Genomic DNA, 26,002 nt, shown 5'->3' on the forward strand with positions numbered 1-26,002 from the left:
AGAACAACTAGAGTGTTAACAACCTTACTCATGACAAAAGTATAGCACACCTGAAACCATCTTGATTGGAATAAAGTGGTAACTCTTAAAACATTTAATTTAAAAAGGAACAAAATGAGTGGGTTCATTTTGCCATAGAAAGTATGATTAGTGCTGCAGAAAGAAAAATTATGGCACAATTTGAGTGACTTCTCAAATCCTCTTCTATTTCATTAAACAAAATTCTGACATGCAGACTGAAATATGTACTTTCAATACCAGCAGCAGACTTCCCTGGTGAGCAGTAGCTTTACTACAGTTATCTAACGAGCAACTAGAGTGCTAACATTCTGAATTTATGGCAAATGTGACACACATCTGAATGCCTTCTTGATGGAACCAAAGTAAAAGACTGAACATATTTCCTACTGAGGAGCCAGAGACAAAAGAGCCCAAATGTAGCACAAATATCACCAAGATGTAGCCCAAGTATAGCTCAATGACAATGTCCCAGGGTGTTCTAAAGAACAACTAGAGCGCTATCAGTCTTACTTATGACAAAAGTATGGAACACCTGAAGCCATCTTGATTGGAATAAAGTGGTAAGACTTAAAACATTTAATTTGCAAACGAACAGAATGAGGGGTTTCATTTTGCCATAGAAATTATGATTAGTGCTGCAGAAAGAAACATTAGGGCACATTTTGAGTGACTTCTCAAATCCTCTTCTATTTCATTAAACAAAATTCTGACATGCAGACTGAAATATGTACTTTCAATACCAGCAGCAGACTTCTGTGGTGAGCAGTAGCTTTACTACAGTGATCTAATGAGCAACTAGAGTGCTAATATTCAGAATTTATGGCAAATATGTGACACATCTGAATGCCTGCTTGATGGATCCTAAGTAAAAAACTGAACGTATTTCCTACTGAGGAGACTTTAGTAAATGAGGAAATTAGGAAACTTCATAACAAAAAGGTCTCCCAAGATGGCCACCAGAGACAAACGAGCCCAAATGTAGCACAAATATCACCCAGATTTAGCCCAAGTTTAGCCCAATGACCGAATGTCCCAGAGTGTTCTAAAGAACAACTATAGCGCTAACAGTCTTCCCTATGACAAAAGTATGGAACGCCTGAAGCCATCTTGAGTGGAATAAAGTGGTAACACTTATAACGTTTAATTTGAAAAGGAACAAAATGAGGGGCTTCATTTTGCCATAGAAATTATGATTAATGCTGCAGAAAGAAAAATGAGTGCACACGTCATACACTACTAAGGGCACCCGTGTTTGCAGAGGGACTGGCTCCCCGCAATTCCTACCCGAAGTAAAAACGCACACGTCCTTGCTAGGAAACGGTGCCCTCGCTTACTCTGAACCACCTATACTCATTCTTACAACGTCTGGCTTACAGTTGGTCCGAGTCACCCAATCAGACGTTTATAACTCTACGTCTTCGAGGAATTTTAATAAGTAGTACCAAAACTTCTGCGATTTCGCCTAGCTCTACTCACCTTTCATTGACATCCTACATTTTTATGATTTCTTCTCTTCTATACTTGTCTTTCACCTATTAAACTCCCGGGCCCTGTCAGGCCGGAAGTATCACTGGTGGAGGACTTCCCTAGTAACTTCTTTATCCAATATAGCCCTGAGGAGTCGCGGGAAGACAATCCCACATGCGACGTAACGCGTGTCGGCTGGAATAACATTAAACACTTTTTTCTTCTGGCAATTCATGTGATGAACTTGTTGTTTACTCAGAGGCTTTGTTTCTATTGCATAGGTGTCTACACTGACACATGGTATTTATAACTTTGTTGTGTGAAGGGTATCTTGTTGTAATTGTCTATTGTTTCAGCCTGGGGTGTTATAGGGCTCATCCCCTCACCTGTTTGCACCTCACTCCTTCCAAGAATCGCCAGATACATTTGCGTGAATAATTAGCAGTGCGCCCTTTTTCTCTCCTTTCTTTTCCTGACTAAAAACCCTTTAGATCTTTTTGGCAGTTGGAGCATGACTGAGTCGTTGCCGTGCTCCAGCTACTAAACACAAACTAAATGGCGGTCTGTGACACGCATGGCACAGTAACAGGTGCCGCACAACTTAAACCCCGAAGTCTTCTTGCTAGTCATGACTCCTAACACACCAACAAAGTCGAAAAAAGAATGTAAAAAAAATGACAGGGGGTAGCTGTCTTCCACGGATCAGCGCTAATGGCGCAGAAAGAAAAGAACTCCGCGTACTGGAGTGGTGGTTATTTTGATGATGCAGACGTCACGACGAACACAAAGCCAACGGCGTCACACTGAGTCAACCAATGCCATCTACTGCCGCGCAGGGGTACTGCTAAGAAAAATCTTCTGTATCCAGCCTGACGCCTGGAAGTTCACAGGTAAGGTTTCTGCGGCTTTGATGAAAAAGGGTTCAGGCAGATCAGGTCGTTTACCCCTTTTCTAGGTTTGCCCGGCGTTAGCCGCTTCTCACCCAACTCACGATTACCCAAATAAAGAGGCAGGCGCTGGAGACTGGAAGGCAGGAAACAGGAGTTTATTTCCGACGGAACAGAACACGTCAAATCAGACAACAGGGTATCTTCTCGAGGTGCTCTAACAAGTTTCTCTACGGCTCCGTCTTTTATACACAGGTTTATGATGTACAAACATTCCTTATTGCAATAAAGACACTTTGAAGTACAAAAAGGGCATGTTTGGGACCCCAGCTCCAGGCCCATTCCCATACCGACCGCTCTGATGTTGTTTTCCCCTCCCAAATGTGACATGTGATTGTAATCTGCAGCCGGACATTCCAACAGGGCACGAGGGCAGGAGGGGGTGGTCAGATCTAAGGTTGGGCAGGCGATAAGATCATGTTTCGCTATTCTGATAGATACATCTGCCGTGTGGATTCCTCACCTTGTGAATACCCCTTTGCGTCAGCAACATTCGGAAATTCTTTTTTCGTAGCCTCGCGCCGACGTGGAGTCCTGACGTCATAGAGACACGACCTCGCTCGCGACTCCGCTGACGTCACCGACGCCTATAATAGGCCCACGCCGGCGTGATGACATCAGTTCCCTTTTTTCCGCGTCGTCGACGCTAACGGTTTCGGGATACTCTGTAGCCTTAGTACATTGTTACTTCGTTTCTTCGATTCTCCATTCTCAGATATTTCTGTTCTTCTGTCATGTCGACAAAGAAGACCGGTTTTAAACCTTGCAGAGAATGCGGGAAGATGATGTCCGTTACGGACCCTCACCAAGACTGTATCTGGTGTTTAAGCTCGGATCATGACGTCAATGGTTGTTCATCTTGTCAAAAGATGAATCCGAAGGCTCTTCGTGAGAGAGAATCTAAATTTCTTGTTGCCAAACTTAAGGCAAGTAAGGTTAAAAGATCCTCGAAGCATCCGAAGAAGTCGAGGTCGAGATCCAGGTCAAGGTCTCGAGAGGCGTCGGCCTCGAAGTCATCATCGGGTCATGCTTCCGGTTCCCACAAGAAGCATAAGAAGAGGAGACACGGATCCCGTCATCATTCCAGATCGAAGTCTCCCAAAAGGATGAAGTCGAAAGTGATTCCTCCTCATGAGTCGGATCGAGAAGGTGAGGCTTCGCCTTCGGAGTCGATGGTCCATTCTCCGACTCCGGTTCCGGATCCGACTCCGTCTCCGGCTCCATCTCCGGCTCCATCTCCGGCTCCGGAGGACACCAATGGAGTTCCTGTTGAGGAAGAGGTTTCGAATCCTGTTGAGGAAACAAATTCTAATGTGCCTCGAGGTCAGCCTGAGCATCCACCATTCCCGACTCCAGGTCAGGACCCTTCTGCGTTTTTAAACGCGATGTATGGTGTTTTCTCGAGGTCGTGGTACCCCTCTGGAGCGCCTTCGGGTCCCATGGGTCCTATGGCTTTCAATTTGGGTGTTCCTCACTCTTATGCTCCAGCACCCTTCATGCCATATATGCCGGCTCCGACTCCGCTGTGGCAATACCAGGTTCCACCAAGATCGACGCCGATATCGACGCCGGCTCGGCCGAAGTCGACGACCCCGGTTCCGGCGTCACCGACTCCCTTGGATTCTATGAGGCAGCCTTCCAAGCCCTCGGATTCGATTCCGAAGTCGGCTCCGACGTCGTCGAATTCGGCGTTGGATTCGACTGCGCTTCGAGTCAAAATGAGATCTCGTAGAGAAGCTCAACGACTTCTGGAGGAGCAGAGAGTTAATGATTCATCTTCTGAGGTGGAGGAAGGTGAACTGGAAGGGGATTGTTTCGAAGACCTGGCGGATGCTAGTGGTCTTGAGTTTTCTCCGGAGTGGTCTTTGCCTACTGGACCTGATGCTCCCTCCAGGGATGTTCAACCTTATCATGTTGTCATGAAGAAGGCAGCAGGACTTTTAGGTCTGACTTTGCCCTCTGTCGAGTTTAAATCGAATTTGTTGACAGAGGTCCTCCATTCTCCTAGTTCGTCAGTAGAACCTTTGCTCCCATTTAACAATGCCTTAAAGGATCCTATAATGGAAGTTTGGAAGAAGCCTTTTTCTGCTCCTGCAGTTTCAAAAAGTGTGGCTAGGAGGTATAGAGTGGCTCCTGAGGATCCTGCTTTCTTATCTTCGCATCCTTCCCCTGAAAGTTTGGTAATTCAGGCCGCTTGCTCTAAAAAGTCGGTTGGGGCTTTTCCGCAGGTGCCTGGCGACAAAGAGGCCAAGAAACAAGATCAGGTCGCGAAGAAGATTTTTTCTTCGTCTAGCATGGCTTTGAAGTCTTCTAACGCCACTTGCCTCATGGGAAGATACATCCATGCTCTTATGGACTCTAGAAGTTCTTTGGTCCCTATGGTTCCTGAGGCTAGTAGAAAGGACTTTGAGGAAGCTTTATCTGACACTCAGGCAGCGGCTCGTCAGGTCATCCAAAGTGGACTTGATACAACAGATTCTGTGGCAAGGATCATGGGCACAGCGGTTGCCACGAGGCGTTCAGCCTGGTTGAAGTCATCTGACTTTTCAGCGGATGTTCAGTCTGCATTATTGGATTTGCCTTTCGATGGCGAGGGGCTTTTTGGGAAGAAGGCGGACGCGGCCTTGGAGAGATTCAAGGACAGCAGGGCAACTGCTAGATCTCTTGGCCTTCAGGTCAGGGGTTCTACGACCAGAAAGTTTAGGGGGTTTGGTCGCTCTTCCTTTCGGTCGTATAGACCTGCTCAGCAGCAGCAGCAACAACAGCAGCAGCAGAATACCTTGTATAGGTCTTACAGAGGGAAGCAGAGAGCACGTCCTCGAGGTCGTCAAGTCTCTTCCTCCTCCACCTCCTCCAACCCCCCAGCCACAGAGAAGCAGCCCTAGATCCTCCATTCGGGATCATGTAGGCCCAGTGGGGGGTCGGCTTACCTACTTTCTACGAGATTGGGAATCGGTTACATCAGATCTTTGGGTTCTCAATCTCGTAGAAAATGGGTATGCCCTTCCCTTTCGGGAATTCCCTCCCAATTACCCTCCTTGCCAGGGATATTGCTCAGAGGAACATCTGTTACTCCTACAGGAGGAAGTCCAAACACTTTTGAGAAAAGGTGCGATAGAGGTGGTCCCAGAGCAGGAAAGGGGTCCGGGATGCTACTCCCGGTATTTCCTGATTCCCAAGAAGGATGGCAGGCTTCGTCCGATCCTGGATCTCAGGATCTTGATTTTTTATCTGAAGCAGGAGAAATTCAAGATGCTCACCCTTGCTCAGGTTCTTCAGGCTCTGCTGGAAGAAGACTGGATGGTGTCACTCGACTTGCAGGATGCGTACTTTCACATCCCAATCCTGGAGTCGCACAGGAGGTATCTCCGTTTTACGGTTGGGTCACAACACTACCAGTTTGCGGTCCTTCCGTTTGGACTTACTACTGCACCTCGGGTCTTCACCAAGGTGATGGCAGTGGTGGCGGCGCATCTCAGAAGATCGGGGATTCCGGTATTCCCGTATCTAGACGATTGGCTGATCAAAGCGGAGTCGTCGGAGACTGTGCTTCATCATCTGCAGGAGACAACCCAGTTGTTGTACAGGTTGGGTTTTTCGATAAACGTGCCCAAATCTCACCTGGTGCCCTCCCAGCGCAACCTGTTCATAGGTGCGGTACTGGACACTACTGTATGTCGTGCATTCCCTCCTCCTCAAAGGATTCTCGACATACGGGAGATGATTCCTTTATTTTACAATGGAGCGGTCGTTCCAGTCCTGAAGGTCCTTCGCCTGCTCGGTCTGATGGCTTCATGCATTCTGTTGGTCAACCATGCACGCTGGCACATGAGGGCACTCCAGTGGTGCCTCCGCAGACAGTGGTATCAGCACAATGGAGATCTCAGGGAGTCAGTGAGGATCTCCAGAGAAGCTGCAGCGGATCTGTCTTGGTGGGGCGTGGAAGGCAATCTGTCCCAAGGAAAGCCTTTTCATCTTCCCCCATCGGTGGCCACGGTGATAACGGATGCATCCACTCTCGGGTGGGGTGCTCATCTGGGGGATCTGGAGATCAAGGGTCTTTGGTCTCCAGAGGAAAGGTTGCTTCACATCAACCTTCTAGAATTGCGGGCGATACGTTTGGCGTTCAAGGCCTTCCTCCCTTCCCTTCGCGGTTGGTCTGTTCAGGTCCTAACGGGCAACACGACTGCGATGTGGTACATCAACAAGCAGGGAGGGGTAGGGTCGCAGTGTCTCTGCAGAGAGGCTCTGCGTCTCTGGTCCTGGGTTCAGGACCATCAGATTTGTCTGATGGCAAATCATCTGGCCGGAGTGTTGAATGTTCGTGCAGACAGTCTCAGTCGGCAGTTCTCTGCCGACCACGAGTGGAGGCTTCACCCGGAGGTGGTTCACGACATCTTTCGGATGTGGGGGACTCCTCGGGTGGACCTGTTCGCCACTCGCGAGAATGCGCACTGCCTGTCATTCTGCAGTCTCCAGTATCCGATGCAAGGAGCCTTGGGGGATGCGTTTCAGTTGAGTTGGAGGGGTCAACTCCTTTACGCGTTTCCCCCCATACCTTTGATTCCTCGGGTTCTGAGGAAGATTCGCCAAGACCGGGCCCAAGTCATATTGGTCGCCCCGGATTGGCCAAGAAGGGTGTGGTATACAGATCTACTCCACCTCTCCTCTCACCCGCCGCTCCGTCTCCCTCTCAGGGCAGACCTCCTCTCTCAGATGGAGGGGCAGGTTCTACACCCCCACCTCCAGACATTACACCTTCATGCCTGGAGATTGAACGCGGCAACCTGATTTCTTTTTCCCTCCCACCTGACGTTGTGGATGTCATCTTGTCAGCCAGGCGTGACTCCACTAAGTCTGTCTATTCTTATAGGTGGGCGAAATTTGTCTCGTGGTGTGGGGAAAAGTCTATTGACCCTTTGAAAGCCCATCTGTCTGACGTTCTCCAATTTGCCCTTTCTCTGGCGCAACAGGGGCTGGCTGTTGCCACGGTGAAAGGTTATCTTTCAGCGCTGTCTGCATTTCTCTGTTTGCCTGACCAGCCCTCTCTTTTTAAATCACCGGTTGTTTTAAGGTTTTTGAAGGGCCTCACGAATAAGTTCCCTCCTACTCCTTTTATTGTGCCTCAGTGGGACTTGAATCTTGTGTTGACTTTTTTGATGGGTGCTCCCTTTGAGCCTCTCCGCAAATGTCCCATGAGGCTTCTTACCCTTAAAACAGTCTTCCTCGTTGCAATAACCTCGGCAAGGAGGGTAAGTGAGCTTCAAGCTCTTAGTCATAAGCCCCCTTTCTTGACCATTCATGCTGATTGAATGGTTCTTAGGACCAGGGCTGCTTTTCTGCCTAAGGTGGTAACTCCCTTCCATCTAGGGCAGTCCATTACCCTACCTTCTTTTTATCCTCCCCCTCACCCTTCTAAGGAGGAAGAGAGACTGCACCGTCTGGACCCTAAGAGGGCGGTGTCCTTTTACTTGGACAGATCCAAGGACTTTCGTTTGGAAGACCAGCTCTTCGTTGGATTTGCTGGCTGCAAGAAAGGAAGGGCGGTCCATAAGAGAACTTTATCGAGATGGATTGTCCTCTGCATAAAGATCTGCTACTCCTTGGCCGGTAAGGAACCACCAGAGGGTATAAGGGCTCATTCAACTAGAGCTAAGTCTTCGACCTCAGCATTGGCTAGAGGTGTGCCTGTTGAAGATATTTGTAGAGCGGCAACTTGGTCTTCCCTCCACACTTTCGCGAAGCATTACTGCTTGGATTCCGAAGTGAGGAGGGAGGGTCACTTTGCGCGCTCTGTCCTTCAGGATTTCCTGGTTTAGAAGAGTGGACACCCTCCTCCGGGAGTGGGGACTGCTGTGGGACTCTATTCACAAGGTGAGGAATCCACACGGCAGATGTATCTATCAGAAGAACAAGTTACTTACCTTCGGTAACGCTTTTTCTGGTAGATACTATATCTGCCTGTGGATTCCTCACATGCCCACCCGCCTCCCCGTTGTCCACTCTTCTGTGCCAGAGTTTCTGTTATGTAATGTATATATATATATATTGTTGTCAGGGAAATGTTTCATTTTCTTTCCTGCATTTACTTTGCACTGTGTGTATTTGCCATTTCTATTGTGTACTGCGTATACTGTATGCTTTTCTACTGTCATTGGTCCGTCCGTGTGCCTCGATGGCACGGAAAAAAGGGCGGAACTGATGTCATCACGCCGGCGTGGGCCTATTATAGGCGTCGGTGACGTCAGCGGAGTCGCGAGCGAGGTCGTGTCTCTATGACGTCAGGACTCCACGTCGGCGCGAGGCTACGAAAAAAGAATTTCCGAATGTTGCTGACGCAAAGGGGTATTCACAAGGTGAGGAATCCACAGGCAGATATAGTATCTACCAGAAAAAGCGTTACCGAAGTTAAGTAACTTGTTCTGCGGGGCCGGAGGGGTACATCCGCGAGACCTAGTTTTATGATGTGGGACTGGGTCGAGAGGCCAGGTGTAGCCGGGGGGGGGGCCATCAGAAGAGAGGAAGGGTGTTCCTGGGAGGGATGCGGGGGTGTCGGTCAGATCTAGGGGTGTGAAGGCCTTGATTAATCACCGTTCCTCTGATGTGAGGCGAGGTCCTACTGTAGGAAGCAATAAACTGCATCTGTTGGGCTAGGTGATGGCCTGGGATCAGGCCGGGCAACCGGGCAGGGAGGAAGAGGTTACCAAAAGGGCCCGTTCTATGAGTAGGATGAAAGAGCGAGGAGTCAGGGGTCCAGAGTGGTGACAAGGTCGTGTTTAGCGGTGCGTTTATGGCCCGAACAGGGGGGGGGGGGGGGGGGGGGGGGGGGGGAGAGAGAGAGAGAGAGAGAGAGAGAGAGAGAGAGAGAGAGAGAGAGAGAGAGAGAGAGAGAGAGAGAGAGAGAGAGAGAGAGAGACACACACAGAGACACAGAGACACACACAGAGACACACACAGGGCAGAGAGGTCATGACACAAAGATGGCTACTATCTATGTTCGTGATGGAGCCTAAAAGGGAACAAGATGGCGGGGCCACTGTTTCGTGACTTTCTTTACCTTCAACAGTGGCGAGGGGGAACACAAATGAACGCCGCTTATGTACATATACATTTTGTCATTTTCCACAGCTTGATGTCTCTATCGGATGCCAACATCTTAGAAACCTCTTATTTGATGCAGGCTTTAACCCTGTCAGACATCCTGTAAATGTTGTGCTTCACAGGAGTAATGTCCCCAGTGTCCACATCATGGGTACAACAGTGGTTGATACCTGGGGTCAGGAAGAACAGTGTGGCAAACTTTCCCAACAGCTGGCGACAGTTACTCTGCTGCTCTGGGGTCAGGGTAGGGATTGAGGTTCACACCCTCCACTGATCCATCATGTTCCTGGGCCAGGAAGAGGTTCACTCTGCTCTTCCACGCCATCATCTGTCACCAAGAGAATGTTTACTTCACACCTCTCAAAGTGAGGTTTGAGGTGGTTCACATGTTCACATGTAGGACCCTCAAAGGTTTCTTGGGAGTCTGCAAGTTTACTAGGTAGGTGACATCACTGTTGCGCTCCACCACCTCAAAAGGCCTAGTTCACTTATCCTGAAGAGCAAAAGGCTCAACTGGGGCCATCACCCACTTTTTCTGACCAGGTTGAAACTCTACTAGAGTGGCCTTTTGGTCATACCAATGTTTCATCTCTTCCTGGCTGGCTTCCAAGTTTGCCCCAGAGTTTCCTGAAGCCCCTCTGGTAGAGTTTCAACCTGGTCAGAAAATGTGGTTGATGGCCCCAGTAGAGCCTAGTCTGGTTTCTAAAGGCCAGAATGTAGCTAAATACATCCTGAGGAGGGGTCCTGGGAGCTGTCTCCCACCCTTCTGTCACTAGACTGAGAGGTTCTTTCATGGAGTACCCATACAGCAACTCAAAGGGACTGAACACTAATGAATTCTGTAGAACCTCCCTATAAGCAAAGAGAAGGCCTGGTAAGAGGACATCTCCCTTAAGTCTCATGGGGTCTGTCAGACCCTTGTGCGTGCCCTTCAGGGTTTGAATGAATCTCTCCACCAAACTGTTACCTTGGGGGTGATAAGGGTGGTGAACTTGTAGGATACTGCACACTCCTTCCACAGGGCTGTGATATACTTGGATATGAAATTGGTACCTCTGTCGGATACCACCTCTCTGGGGAACCCCGGGCGGCAATAGATCCCCATTGACGCCCAGCCCACCATGGGTGCCGCACTAGTCCTCAGAGGGATAGCCCTACGGGAACATTTTGTTCAATGGCATCCCTCAGTACAGCCTGCGTAAACTGCAACTAGTGCAGAACCAGGCTGCCCGCCTGGCCTTCGGTCTTCCCAAATTCCACCATACCTCCCCCCTCCTGAAAACCCTCCACTGGCTCCCTGTGCGGGAACGCGCTTTGTTCAAATTAGGCTGCATGGCGTTCCAGGCCAGGACTGGCCTGGCCCCCCTTTTCATTTCCTCTGCCATCAAGGCCTATGTCCCGGGCAGAGACCTCCGCTCCTCGGCACAACTTCTTTTAGCAGTACCCCGCTACCGGGAAAAAAAAACAGGGTGGCTCTAAATTTTCCACTCTCGCCCCCATGTTCTGGAATTCTCTCCCCTTCCACCTTAGGTCCCTTACCCAGTATTCCAGTTTCCGCAAAGCTCTGAAGACCTTTTTATTTTCCCAGTCTCTTCTCTCGTAAGCCCTGCCTGCCTTTCCAGTCGACTTCTTAGTAACTGTTCTTGCCCAGTTGGCTGCCTGCTACTTTAGCGCCAAGAAACCGCCCAGGTGTACGTTGCGCTTGATAAATATTTTAAAACTTAAACTTATGGTCCACCAAGACCAGGATATACCTGATGCCCATGGTTGTCTTTGGGTCCAGAGGCCCCACAGTGTCCATCTCCACCCTCTCTAAAGGGGGGCATTCCTTCTGCTCCCTGCAGAACTTCTCCCTGGTGGGACCTCCCTACTGCTGCCAATAAGTCAGCTCAGACAGGTCCCCCAGTTCAGCCACTTGTTTCCCTGGAGGTTCCAGGGCATCTCCTTCAAGGTCAGCCTCCTCCCGGACCGTGGGAACTTCTGGGAGCAGGTTTCCCGCGCTCCTTGCACTTTCTCTTAGCAGGCACCTGGGCCACTGTTTCAGGCTCCAAGTCCTTCTTATCACCCTTTTCTGGCTGCCATGGACCGAGTACTCCCCATGCCCACTCTGGCAAAGCCAACATCTCCAAGTGAGACCTGAGCTCCATATCCTTCCACAAGGACTGCTCCAGGTCGTTCCCTAGCAGGCCATCTACAGGCATGGCGGAGCTCTTAACCACCCTCAAGGGACCGGAGACCCCCCCCCCCCCACCCACTCAAAGGAAACCTGCAGCACCTTACCGTGGCGCTCTGAGTTGTCTACAGCAACTACTTGATGGAATGTACTGGGGACTATTTGCTCCTCAGATACCAGGTGACACCGGACGTAGGTCACACTGGCTCTAGTATCTCAGAGCCTCTACCCTTTTCCCATTGATGGTCTCCCAGGCAATGCACTTCTTAGTGTTTGCTGGCACTAGGCTTCTCTGAACCATCTCACTGTCCCGTAGTGAGACAAGGGTCATCTCTGCAGGATCCCCACCCTCCTCTGAGAACCTCTCCATCCCAAGCGCTGCAGTAGCCAACACCTTGGACTGCCCACCTGTGGGTGGCTGTGCCCCCTTGGGTAATTTGGGATCCCCCTTCATGGACCCACCTGGTCACATGGGCAGGCGTTACAGGGTCCTGTGACTGCAGGCTTTCCTGAAGAGACCAAGGGTTTCCTTTCTCCTTGGGGTGGGAATACTTGCCCTGGTTACTAGTTGGGGCCCTTTAGAGAACTCCTCTCTTTACCTTGGTCCTCCACTCTTCAGCTGGGGACCCTACCCACCTTTGGCGGAGTCTTCCCCCATACACCTTCTTGTGGACCCTGGTACGCCTCCATAGCAAGCTTCCTGGGGGTCAGTCAACTAACTATCAGTCAGTGCTGGCACAGTTCTGCAAAACAAACACTAGACAAGTTCTCCCACACAATCAGATTGTAGAGCCTCTGAAAATCTGTCAGATTACTGCCCTCCACCCAGTCATCCGATGATCTGCTAAAAGAATCTAACCAAGTTTGTGCATCAGTTTTACCACTAGACCTAAACTGGTTCCTTTACTTGTCAGTAGAGACACCATGTCTTTCGTATGAACGTATACTTCTGTAGTCCAGCACTACACATGGCCAACGACTGGCACTGAAACACCCTCCCATGGTAAATGATGAGGTTGGGACTTACTACACAAGTGTAAGTTATTACCAATGTTTTAGTTACTGTAAAAGTGTTGATTGTGAATACCGAAAAGTAATAAACGTACTCAAAATTGTTAGTTACTTTAGGAGTGCGGTTTCTGAATAGCACTTTGTGGTAAGTTTTTTGTACTACTGTAGTATTAAAACATCCCCTACAGAGAGCAGTTTGTGAATCAGGCCTTTTACGCCATTCGTAAGTGTCTACATGAGTGTTGCAAATAAGAAATGGTAATAGACAAAAATCTTTTTTATGTATACAGTTTATCGAACAAGAAAACTTCGTTGCCCGGGAAGAGAATGCTGCTTACCGTCTTCAGCTCAGTGAGATGGAATCTCAACTGAAAGCGAACCTGGCGACCCTAAGAGAACGCAGCTACCAGTGGGAGCTCAAAAAGGATGAAGTAGTCCAACTTCAGTAAGTAGCCACCAATATGTTGGACCAATTTGTAAGTGGAGTCCACCCATCCCCCAAACATTTCACACTGTTACTACATAACATCCAATTACTGCAGAGCACTGTGGGAATTCGTCCTCTGTTACAGCTTGGTTCCATCATCGAAGATGGTAGATGAATTTAAACTTTTTCACATCTGTGTACTTATTGCGGACTCTCAAATGATCCAGCCTAAAAGATTTGCTTCTCTTGCGTTTTGTGTCGGCTCTTTCCTTGTGCCCAGTCCAGGTATGTGTAAGTTGGATTTAGTGTTTGATCATGACTTGTCTTTAGTCCAACATGCTGCATCAGTTTTGACAATCTTTTTCAGGTGAATGTTCTTCTCAGGCTGTTTGCCTTTCTATTTTGTGCTCACAAAATATTTTTAGTATAATTGGTGATATATATTTGAGGGTTGATTATAAGAATTTGTCCTTTCTCGTGCCTTACACAAAATTTCTAAATAGGCTTCATCCAGGATTTAGCTTCTCATCTGATATTGGGACTCATGAATTCTGAGTTTGTGTTGGTGCACAGTTGGAACTGCATTAGCTTCCAGTTATAAAAAGAAGAATTTTTAAGTCACTGTATTATGCAGAATATAGTCCACCATGATCATGCTTACGCTTTGAGGATCATAATTGTGAAATATAGGCTATCTTGATGCCTAGGCTCTGAATTGGGAGGAGAGGCCTCTTTCAATACTTGGATTTTTGAAGTCTTAGAACAAGATCCTTTGGTGTTCTAGGTGTACAGTGGTGGAATAAGCTTCTCCTGCTTTTAAAAGAGGAACTCAATTTACTAAACTCAACAGTCCCTTAAGTTCTGACTTCTTAATGTGCTCTAATGGTCATTATGTCTGCTGTTTATGCCAATCACAATATTTCTATAGGGCAAAGAGATTTCAGCTTAGGGGTGTACATTTTTGCTTTATAAATCACTTTACCCATAGATGGAACAGTAATTTTGTTCACTGGGCATCTTGGGTGGAGTGGCAGTGTTCGAAACCCTATTTCATTTCTATAGTAGGTCACCAGTTTCAGTCTGGTTATGTGGCATTCTTATTTTCAACTATCAATTAGAGAACTGTTTAGCGAATAAGCTTTTCGCCTCTTTCTAGCAGCTGGGTGTCCACATAACCAGAATCACCCACTGTAACGCTTAGATATAGCAGACATTATAAGTGTTGATCCAACATTGTACCTTCATGTAGGTTTTATTTATTTATTGAGGATGTTGGTAAAGTGCTTTGCGTACCTGTCTAAATGTGTTGCAGAACTTTAAATGAGTGGGGAACAAGGCAAGTGCATAGGTGTGAGATACACATTGCTTGACACAGTATATGGAGAGTGCAGGTTGATATTCTTTACAAATGCCTTGTCATGCTGTGGAAATGTTAGCGTGTTGGATGCCAATGGAATCTATAACCCACACAGAACAGGAGAACTACATATTGGGTTTAGGTGTATGGTTGCTCCTATAAGTGGATGACTTGAGTTAATCTGACTGGAAGACCAGAAGAATTATAGATCGTTAAGTGAAGAATTCCTCTCTTAAGTTCAAGAGATCCCACTCTAGCTCTCGCCAAACGTTAGTAGATTTACCTCAAGTATGAAATGATTTAGAAGGCTGTTCCAGAGCATTGAACCTTGTATATGTAAGGACATTGCAAGAAATCAATAACTTGAAAAGCTTGCACTTCTTTGGTGTCCTAGTTGTAATGTTCTCCACAAGAACCTTTTCCAAGACCTCCATTAACCATGACATTTACTTAATTAGAATTTGTTTTTTTAAATGCCAGTGCCCAAAGGTTTCCTAGGAGGTCACTGCCCATGTTCGCAACATGTGTGTCTAACTTCCAGCTCAGCGCTGGTGGGTTTCAGTAAGCACAAAAGGCCAGACTTGCGCTATGTTGCTATTAGCTCTTTTGGGGAAGCTGGAGCATCAGGGGTGAAGTCCGGTATTGTTATGAGACACGGTCATATTGATAACCTTAGAAGTACATTTTGATGAGTGAATATGTATAAATGAGAAGATTGGGTGTCAACCTAGCGCCGTATTGCAAGGACACCATTCTTCCAGTCCATGGCTTTTCTGTAAAAATAAAAATACACAAGGGGATGAAGGAGAAAATGGTAAGTTCAGGATATAAATCGCCTATAAATATCAGGCCAACACTAAGTATCCCTGACCTAGGCTTCAATTGCCTTGTTTTTTTGGAAGGGATCAAAGTATAGTAGCACTTCGTGTCAACAGGACAGGAGGCCCTCACCCACCATGAAAGGGGCATGCTTCACTGTTGACCCCTGTTGGCACCAGTCTTGTCAGTCCAGATGCAAGCTACTACCCATTAAATGGAGGTACATGGGTATTATTTTAATGGACTGCCAGGATGGTCTGGTGCTCTCCTTGATGTGCAGAGCCAATGATGGTGTGTGGCTCATGAGGTGGAGGGGAGTATGGGTATTCTTAAAACTTTCGGTGGATATAAGCAAACTTTATTCTGGTATGTAAACCAGTAGTGTTACATTTAATGGGGATTAATTTGACCCATTATGCAAGGTTAACATGGTTCTGCTCTTTAATCGGGTGTTGAGACTTCTGCTAAATAACAAGGAAACGGTTAACAACCGGTAAGTTGTGGATCTGGCCGCTACTTCCCTCAATGGATAATCACCAAAGTTTCTATATGAAACAAACTTAGGTTAAAATAAGGGTATCATGGTTCGAGTACAAGATGCAAAGCGCAAGTGCATACAAAGTAAAAGAATTGTCTTGCAATATCATGCAGGTACACCAAAATACAGCACAAGTTATTAAGTCTTAACCCTTACATGCCTTGACTTGCTAGTGAGGTCTGGGAGCAAGACTGCTGTATGGAAATCTAGATAAAATGTGGTTAGCAATAGTTATTGTGGAAATAATGTTAACATCTAAACACAGACTATCTCTACTTCTAACCAAATCATTATGACAATCGTGCAATTCCCTCAGTTGTGTTGTAGCTCGGGAGGTGGAGCAGGACTGCCTCAGATACCATTGGGTCTGTGCTTGCACTTAAAGTCAGCAAAGAGATGCCTATGTCCTGTCATTATTCAAGGTTTGCTGGGAAATAGTCCCTAGCGATGCAAGTCAGCTGTAATGTGTTTTTAAGTATCGTGAATTTTGAATTTAAGAATACTTTTTATGGTTCAAGTTGTATATATAATTTTTTTTAATTTTTTTTCTTCCCCTGAAAAAAAACAAAGGTTGAAGGGACGTATAGTTAGGCTCAGATTTTACTTGTACCAAACCATAGAAATTCAGCATTTATAGTTACCGGAGCCAACTATAACTTGCGCCCCCACAATCCACTGCTTATGACCTCACATATTACATCACTCATGACATGGCCAGTGACATCACTCATGACATCTCAAATAACATCACTAATGACTTTGTCCACATAACCACTCACCCACCCACACCTTTTTTGTTGTTCAAAATGTTAATATTATCATTGACAAATTCACCTAATTATGAAGTTACTTTAACCTTTTGTTTTTTCACTGAATGTATATATATATTTTTAAAATTACATAGTTTTGCCCACATTAAGTTGCTTGCTGACCTCATTTAGCAGCACTAATCATTGTTCACTCTATAAGATATGTGTGTATGTATGCAATGTAATTATGTGCAGTTTATCATGGATGCAGTACCATGTTCCCCATTCTCATTATTTGGCCCATGTGGGCTTGCATCCATTCCATTTCTTCGCTACGTGTTATAAGATATATGAATAAAGTGCTTTTAAATAAGTGTTGCAAATAAAAAATATGTTTAAATACATTTAAAACTCTTTAAGCCACACCCAAACTTTACAGCTTGTCAAGGGAGGGAGTCACAATTGTTCATAAATGGGTATGTAAGTCTTCTGCATTGAGCCCTGTCAGTGTTTTCTTGTTTAATTCTATAATATACTTTGACTTGAGACTTAAGGCTTTACTCCTTAGTCACTTTTTGACTGAACTTTTTGATTATCTCTTTTTTGAGTCTCTCGACTCCTACGGTGCCAGTAGGGATGCCCGGTTTCAAACCTTGCTCCAGGTGCGACCGACTGATGTCGCTTACCGACCCCCATCGCTTGTGCCTTCAGTATCTGAAAGAAACAGGTTAGTATTAGATTCCTTACCTTAGAATATCCCCAGGCGTCAGTCTGGATCCGGAAACTTTTGCGTAGCAGTACCCCTGCGCGTCGGTAGGCGTCGTCTGCAGGCGTCCCCTGCGGCTCCGCGTCGTCGGCGTCGTGCGCCGTGATGACGTCGCTGGAGTATATAGACGCCGGCTCCGCGCGCTGACGTCAGTTCTTCTTTTTTCCGCGCCAGTTAGCGCAGATCCGAAGAGCAGTACTCCGGTCTTTTGACCAAGTTTATTGTTAACTACTTAATCTTCTACGGTGCCGGTAGGATGCCCGGTTTCAAGGGTTGCGACGAGTGCGACCGCCTGATGTCGGTCACCGACCACCATCGACTCTGCCTCCGGTGTCTGGGCGCGGACCACGACGTGGAGTCCTGCGTCGACTGTCGGGCCTTGACTGGTAAAGCTAGGCGGGAGCGGTCCCGCAAGCTTCTCGAGCTCCGTGTGTCGGCCCCGCGTCGAGAGCGGTCCCGGCCCGGTCGGAGGTCGAGGGAGCGGTCGAAGGAACGATCGCGGAGCCGCCATGAGCGCTCCGGGAGTCGCCACCATTCCTCCGGTTCGTCAGGTAAGCGTAAGAAGTCGGGGCGTCGTCATCGTACCCCCGACTCCCCCCGACGCCCGCGTGATGCGGCCGGGGGCTCGGGTGGCCCCACCCCCGTGGCCCCGCGTGGGTTGCCGACGCCGTCTACCCCATACCCATCGGTCCCTAGGGAAGGCGCGTCGCGTGAGGAGATCGAGGCCTTCCTCATCGCTATGAGGGCGAGGTCTCCTCCGGCGGGGCCTACGGCGCCTGCGGGCCCGTCTGGGGGCCCGAGCGGTTCGGGTGCTCCTGCCTCGACGCCGCCGGTGGCTCCGGCCTCGGCGCCGCTGGGCCCCTCAGGTTCGTCGCCGGCTGGTCTACCGGCCTCTCCGGCGTCGGTTCCTTTGGGCCAACCCGTGGTACCGCCTCCGCGCGGTGCAGCGACTCCGCCGTCGGTTCCGGCCGGCGTCGGGTCCCCGGCGCCGACGCCACGCGGCGCCACCCCCATTCCCCCTCTGACTCCTGACGCGGAGTCGGACCGGCGTCGTCCGACGCCGGATCCGGCGCCGATGGGGCCCATTGACCCCGAGGTCTATATCGTCGATCCAGAATACGGCGATGAGGACGAGTATGGAGAGGGTTGGGAGGGGTCTGAGGACCCTTTATCCCGTGCCTGCCAGTATGATGTGGACTGGGTAGGTGATCTGGGTGATGCCAGTGGTCTGGACGAGTCGCCCAACCCTGGGTTTGTCTCCCCGACCCCTGTGGTGTCTGAGGCAGGTGCTGCCTATTCGGTGGTCCTGATGAGGGCTGCCAAGGCCTTGAGCCTTGAGCTCCCCGTCGCGAAGGTCAAGCCGAACATTCTGACCGAAGTGTTTAAACCGCAGTCATGCCCCCAGGAGCCTCTGCTGCCGTTTAATGAGGCCCTGACGGATGTCCTTTTGGGCACCTGGTCCAGGCCCGCTTCCGGTGCACCGGTTGACCGGAACGTTGCCAGGCGTCACCGTCCGTGCTCGGACGACCCTGCCTTCCTATCCACCCATCCCTCCCCGGAGAGTCTGGTGATCCAGGCCTCCACTTCACAGTCCGCGTTCCCGTCGGCTCCGCCCGATCGGGAATCAAAGCGGTATGACCAATTTGGTAAAAAGGTCTTTTCCTCTTTGAGCGCTGGACTGCGGTCTTGTAATACCGCGTGCCTCTTGGGCCGCTACACCCACTCCCTGTGGGATACGGTCGAGGAGTGTTTGCCGCAATGCCCCCAGGAAGTGCGGGACAAGCTCACCCGGGCCTTGGTTGAAGGCCGGGATGCGGCGCGGTACTCGATCCGTTGTGGTCTGGACACGACCGACTCGCTGGGACGGGCTATGTCCACGACGGTGGCGATTCGTCGCCATGCTTGGCTGAGATCTGCCAACTTCTCGCCAGACGTCCAAAATACACTCATGGACATGCCATTTGATGGCAGTCGCCTGTTTGGTGACAAAGCGGACCACGCATTGGAGCGCTTCAAGGACTCCAGGGTCACGGCCAAGTCCTTGGGTCTTTCGACCCAGCGCCAGCAGACGGGTTCGTTTCGCCCCTTTCGTGGCCAAGGGAGGGGCGGTCCCACACGTGCTGCCAGCCACGCGCCGCAGAACGCTCCCCAGCGCGGTGGCGGCCGTGGTTTCCGCCGTGGTGGCGGTAGAGGCCAGCGGCGAGGTCAGTCCACGCCTCCCCCCGCTGCTGCATCCAAGCCTTCCTAGTCCGAGCTTTCGGGCTCACGTGACGCCAGTGGGTGGCAGGGTTCGCCATCACCACTCCCGCTGGCGCGCGATAACATCGGACAGGTGGGTGCTGCAGCTCATTCGAAGGGGCTACGCCCTCCCCTTCGAGTCCACTCCTCCAGCCATGCCACCGCAGAACCACCGTGTGTCGGGGGACCACTTGACACTTCTGCAGGAGGAAGTTACGGCCCTCTTGGCCAAGGGGGCCATCGAGCGCGTTCCTGGGCCAGAAGTAGGGTGTGGTTGCTACTCCCACTACTTTCTGGTGCCCAAGAAGGACAAAGGAGGCCTGCGTCCTATCTTGGACCTACGGAACGTCAACGGCTTCCTCCGGAAGGAGAAGTTCAAGATGTTGACTTTGGCTCAGGTCTTGGCTGCTCTAGACCCACAAGACTGGATGGTAGCGTTGGACTTGCAGGATGCGTATTTTCACATCCCCGTCCTGCCGGCCCACCGGCGTTACCTGCGGTTCACGGTAGGCCACGAGCACTTTCAGTTTATCGTGCTCCCATTCGGCCTTACCAGCGCCCCACGGGTGTTCACGAAAGTGATGGCGTGGTCGCAGCTCATCTGCGCCGGTTAGGGGTTTCAGTCTTCCCCTACCTCGACGACTGGTTGTTGAAGACGGGCTCGCCCCAGACAGTCGTCCACCACCTTCAGATGACGGCAGACCTCCTGCACGAGCTGGGGTTTTCCATCAATGTGCCGAAATCACACCTGTGTCCCTCTCAAAAGCTCCTTTTCATCGGAGCGGTTCTCGACTCGGCGCAGTTTCGGGTTTATCCTCCGGAACGGCGGGTCCGGGATATACAGGCTTTGATTCCCATCTTTCAGCCGTTATCCCGGGTTTCGGTCAGGTTGACGCTGCTGGGGCTGATGGCTTCCTGCATCCTTCTGGTGCATCACGCCCGGTGGCGGATGCGGGCTCTGCAGTGGGACCTGAAGTTTCAGTGGGCCCAGCATCAAGGCAACCTATCCGACCATGTCCTGATCTCGGAGGGCACTGCGAGACAGTTGCAGTGGTGGCTTACGGACCGCGATTGGGTCAGAGGCAGATCCCTCTCCCTTCCCCAACCGGAGCACGTAGTTGTGACGGACGCGTCCCTCCAGGGCTGGGGTGGCCACTTGGGAGAGGCGGAGATCAGAGGCATCTGGTCTCCGGCGGAGTCCCGGCTCCATATCAACATGTTGGAGCTGCGGGCGATTCGCCTAGCACTGAAGGCATTCCTCCCCTTTGTCAACGGGAGTGTGGTGCAGGTGTTCACGGACAACACCACCGCCATGTGGTACTGCAACAAACAGGGCGGTGTGGGGTCGTGGACCCTTTGCCAGGAGGCTCTGCGTCTCTGGCAATGGCTGGAACGTCAGGGCGTGACTCTGACGGTTCAACACCTGGCAGGTTCTCTGAACGCCAGGGCGGACGAACTCAGCCGTCGGTGCTCGGTGGATCACGAATGGCGTCTGAACTCGGACGTGGCGAGCGGCCTCTTTCAGCAATGGGGAGAGCCTTGGTTAGATCTATTCGACACAGAAGAGAACGCGCAATGTCATCAGTTCTGCGCGTTGGAGTTTCCAAGACGGCACTCGCTCGGCGACGCCTTTCGGCGCGAGTGGAGTTGCGGTCTGTTGTACGCCTTTCCGCCTATACCACTTCTGCCCAGAGTGCTGAAGAAGATCAGGCGCGACCGGGCCCAAGTTATCCTTGTGGCTCCGGACTGGGCTCGAAGATACTGGTATCCCGAGCTACTCAGCATGACAGTCGGTCCCTCGATCCGCCTGCCCCTTCAGGAGGACCTTCTGTCGCAGCAGCAGGGGACGGTCCTCCACCCGAACCTGTCCAGTCTCCACCTCCATGCTTGGAGATTGAGCGGCGGCAGTTGAGGCCATTTGACTTGCCTCCTGAAGTCTGTGATGTAATTCTGGCAGCCAGGCGTCCCTCCACAAAGTCGGTATACGCCTGCCGGTGGAACAGATTTGTGGCATGGTGCACAGCAAAGGCTGTGGATCCCCTTTCTGCCCCTCTGTCTGAGGTTCTCCTCTTCCTCCTTTCCCTTGCCCAGCAGGGCTCTGCTCTGGGCACTATCAAGGGCTATCTTTCTGCCCTTTCCGCCTTCTTGAGGCTACCTGATCAGCCATCTTTATTCAAGTCCCCTATTGTGTTACGATTCTTGAAGGGCATCACGCACATGTATCCCCCAACTCCGTTCGTGATGCCTCAGTGGGACTTGAACCTGGTTCTGACTTTCCTGATGTGCGCTCCCTTTGAGCCTCTTCATTCCTGTCCTCTCCGTCTTCTCACTTTAAAGACGGCCTTCCTGGTGGCTATCACCTCTGCCAGGAGAGTGAGTGAGCTCCAGGCTCTTTCTGTTAAACCTCCTTTCTTGTCTGTTCATCCTGATAAGGTGGTTCTTCGGACTAGACCTTCTTTCCTGCCCAAGGTAGTCTCTGCTTTTCACATTGGGCAGTCCATCACCTTGCCCTCCTTCTTCCCGCCTCCGCATCCTTCGAAGGATGAAGAGCGGCTCCATCGTCTGGACCCAAAACGTGCGCTTTCATTTTATATGGATCGCACACGCCAGTTCCGGGTGGATGACCAACTGTTTGTTGGCTACGTGGGTGAGAAGAAGGGAAGGGCGGTACAGAAGCGGACCATCTCTCGGTGGGTCGTTCTGTGCATCAAAGCATGCTACTCTTTGGCTCGGAAGGAGCCTCCTGTTGGGCTGCGGGCCCATTCCACTCGGGCCACGGCGGCTACTACTGCCCTGGGCCGGGGAGTCCCTTTGCAGGACATTTGCCAGGCGGCCACGTGGGCCTCGCTGCACACCTTTGTGAGGCACTACTGCCTGGACAGTCAAGTCCGGAGGGATGGCTTCTTTGGTCGTTCGGTCCTCCAGGACTTTCTGGTGTAGGTTGTATTGGTTCGCAGACCCACCACCGGGGTTGGTATTGCTGGGGTATCTATTCTAAGGTAAGGAATCTAATACTAACCTGTTTCTTTCAGATGAACAAGTTACTTACCTTCGGTAACGATATATCTGTAAGAAACAGTAGTTAGTATTAGATTCCTTACCGCCCCACCCATCCTCCCCGTTCTGCGAACTGATACCTAGGGTTAAGGACATCCCTTTCAGGGCCCTAGTTTCAAATGGCACCAGTGTTAGTTCTCACATGGCTCTGCGTGTTCTGGCGCGGAAAAGCTGTGTGCAAAGAACTGACGTCAGTGCGCGGAGGCGGCGTCTATATACTCCAGCGACGTCATCACGGCGCACGACGCCGACGACGCGGAGCCGCAGGGGACGCCTGCAGACGACGCCTACCGACGCGCAGGGGTACTGCTACGCAAAAGTTTCCGGATCCAGACTGACGCCTGGGGATATTCTAAGGTAAGGAATCTAATACTAACTACTGTTTCTTACAGATATATCGTTACCGAAGGTAAGTAACTTGTTCGTCTAGGCCTCGACCACGACGACCGCACCTGCCCCGACTGCCGGGCCCTGATGTCGAAGGCTAGGCGGGAGCGGTCCCGCAAGCGACTGGAGCTCCGGCAGTCGGCCCCGAGCCGTTCCAGGTCCCGGTCCCACAGGAGGTCGAAGGACCGGTCGCGGCGTCGGAGTCCTCGTAGCTCCGGGAGTCTGCATCGGTCGTCGGGATCTTCCTCAGGTAAGAGGCATGAGAGGTCGGAGCGACGTCATCGTTCCTCCGACCCACCCTGACGCTCGCACGACGCGGCCGGGGGTTCGGGTGACACCACCCTCGCGGCTCCGACGGAGTGGCAGGCGCCGCATCCTGCCCCACACCTGCAGGTCAATGGGCACGATGCAACGCCAGAGGAGGTCGAGCGGTACCTCATGGCCATGAGGTCCCTCCCTCCTCAGCCGGGTTCCGTGGCGCCTTCGGGCCCAACGGTCCCGGCTGGAGGGCCTGGCGGGTCGGGTTCTTCGGCTCCAACGCCGTCGGGTGCTTCGGCCCCGGCGCGGCCGGCGACTTCGGTCCCGGCATCGCAGGCCCTCACTGGATCCACTTCCGGATCCCGGTCGTTGCCGGTCGAACTCACGACCGCGCCGGCCCAGCGGGTGTCACCCCTGGCGCCGCTTATCGGCGCCGTCCCCAATACTCCCCTCGATTCGGTTCCGGCGCCGGAGCGGCGCCGCTCTCGACGTCGTTTGGAGATTTTTATTTCCACGAACTGGCCAGCGCCCCACGGGTGTTCACGAAAGTGATGGCGGTGGTCGCAGCTCATCTGCGCAGGTTAGGGGTTTCAATCTTCCCCTACCTCGACGACTAGTTGTTGAAGGCGGGCTCGCCCCAGACAGTATCAGCCACCTCCAGGCTACGGCCGACCTCCTGCACCTGCTGGGGTTCTCCATCAATGTGCCGAAGTCACACCTGTGTCCCTCTCAGAAGCTCCTCTTCATCAGAGCGGTACTGGACTCGGCGCAGTTTCGGGTTTATCCTCCCGAACAGCGGGTTCTGGATTTTTCAGGCTCTGATTCCAATCTTTCAGCCTTTATCCGGAGTCTCGGTCAGGTTGACGCTGCGGCTTCTGGGGCTGATGGCCTCCTGCATCCTTCTGGTGCATCACGCCCGGTGGCGGATGCGGGCTCTGCAGTGGGACCTGAAGTTTCAGTGGGCCCAGCATCAGGGCAACTTGTCCGACCATGTCTTGATCTCGGAGGGCACGGCAAGACAGTTGCAGTGGTGGCTCACGGACCGCGATTGGGTCAGCGGCAGATCCCTCTCCCTACCCCAACCGGAGCACGTAGTTGTGACGGACGCGTCCCTCCAGGGCTGGGGAGGCCACATGGGAGAGGCGGAGATCAGAGGCCTCTGGTCTCCGGCGGAGACCCGGCTCCACATCAACCTGTTGGAGCTCAGGGCGATTCGTCTGGCACTGAAGGCATTCCTCCCCTCTGTCCGGGGGAGTGTAGTGCAGGTGTTCACGGACAACACCACCGCCATGTGGTACTGCAACAAACAGGGCTGGGGGGGTCGTGGACCCTATGCCAAGAGGCTCTGCGCCTCTGGCAGTGGCTGGTACACCAGGGCGTGACCCTGGTGGTTCAACACCTGGCAGGTTCTCTGAACGCCAGGGCGGACAAACTCAGCCGTCGGTGCATGATGGATCACGAATGGCGTCTGAATTTGGACGTGGCGCAAGGCCTCTTTCAGCAGTGGTGAGAGCCTTGGTTAGATCTATTCGCCACAGAAGAGAACGTGCAATGTCATCAGTTCTGCGCGTTGGAATTTCCGAGTCCCTTGCTCACTGCTCCATCAGGATTCAAGCAAGCCGGGCCGACGAGGCTGAAATGCCAGAAACCGGTCCCCGGTAGCTTGTATCCTTTCTGGTGAAGAATTGGCTTGGTAGTTTGGTCTGCCCTGTTCCCATGATGCACTGGGCCAGGGACAGACTAATTTGCATATAGCCAGGTTCTGAGCTGGGATGGGGCAGTGAGCTAAATAACGGTGATGGATCAAGCCCTGATCTTTGGACTGGGTAAGAGTGGTCTGCTTAATTCAGACACTCTGTTCATCACCACCCCCTTTTCTGAATCGTTTTTGGCACTATAGGTGTGGCAGGGTATACTCAGACATGAGTCCCTTGCTCACTGCTCCATCAGGATTCAAGCAAGCCGGGCCGACGAGGCTGAAATGCCAGAAACCGGTCCCCGGTAGCTTGTATCCTTTCTGGTGAAGAATTGGCTTGGTAGTTTGGTCTGCCCTGTTCCCATGATGCACTGGGCCAGGGACAGACTAATTTGCATATAGCCAGGTTCTGAGCTGGGATGGGGCAGTGAGCTAAATAACGGTGCTGGATCAAGCCCTGATCTTTGGACTGGGTAAGAGTGGTCTGCTTAATTCAGACACTCTGTTCATCACCACCCCCTTTTCTGAATTGGAATTTCCAAGGCGGCATTCGCTCGGAGACGCTTTTCGTCGCAAGTGGAGTTGCGGTCTTATGTACGCTTTTCCGCCTATACCACTTCTGCCCAGAGTGCTGAAGAAAATCAGGCGCTATCGGGCCCAGGTTATCATTGTGACTCCGGACTGGGCACGAAGGTATTGGTATCCAGAGCTACTCAGCATGTCTGTCGATCCCCCGATTCGTCTGCCTCTTCAGGAGGACCTTCTGTTGCAGCAGCAGGGGACGGTCCTCCACCCGAACCTGTCCAGTCTCCACTTACAAGCTTGGAGATTGAGCGGCGACAGTTGAGGCCATTTGACTTGCCTCCTGAAGTCTGTAATGTCATTCTGGCAGCCAGGCGTCCCTCCACAAAGTCGGTATACGCCTGCAGGTGGCACAGATTTGTGGCATGGTGCACAGCAAAGGCTGTGGATCCTCTCTCTGCACCCCTT

General features: G+C 51.3%; 1 protein-coding gene across 1 annotated transcript in view; it reads left to right on the forward strand.

The window, feature by feature from the left end:
- Nucleotides 1–26,002, forward strand: part of SPAG5 (sperm associated antigen 5) — a 620,821-nt gene that overhangs the window by 317,897 nt on the left and 276,922 nt on the right. Inside the window, exon 16 of the mRNA XM_078680111.1 lies at nucleotides 13,011–13,165. Coding sequence (XP_078536237.1) covers nucleotides 13,011–13,165 — 155 coding nt within the window. The remainder of the gene's footprint in view (nucleotides 1–13,010; nucleotides 13,166–26,002) is intronic.

Source organism: Lissotriton helveticus, chromosome 3_1, assembly GCF_964261635.1.
Source record: "Lissotriton helveticus chromosome 3_1, aLisHel1.1, whole genome shotgun sequence".
In the NCBI taxonomy this organism is placed as follows: domain Eukaryota; kingdom Metazoa; phylum Chordata; class Amphibia; order Caudata; family Salamandridae; genus Lissotriton; species Lissotriton helveticus.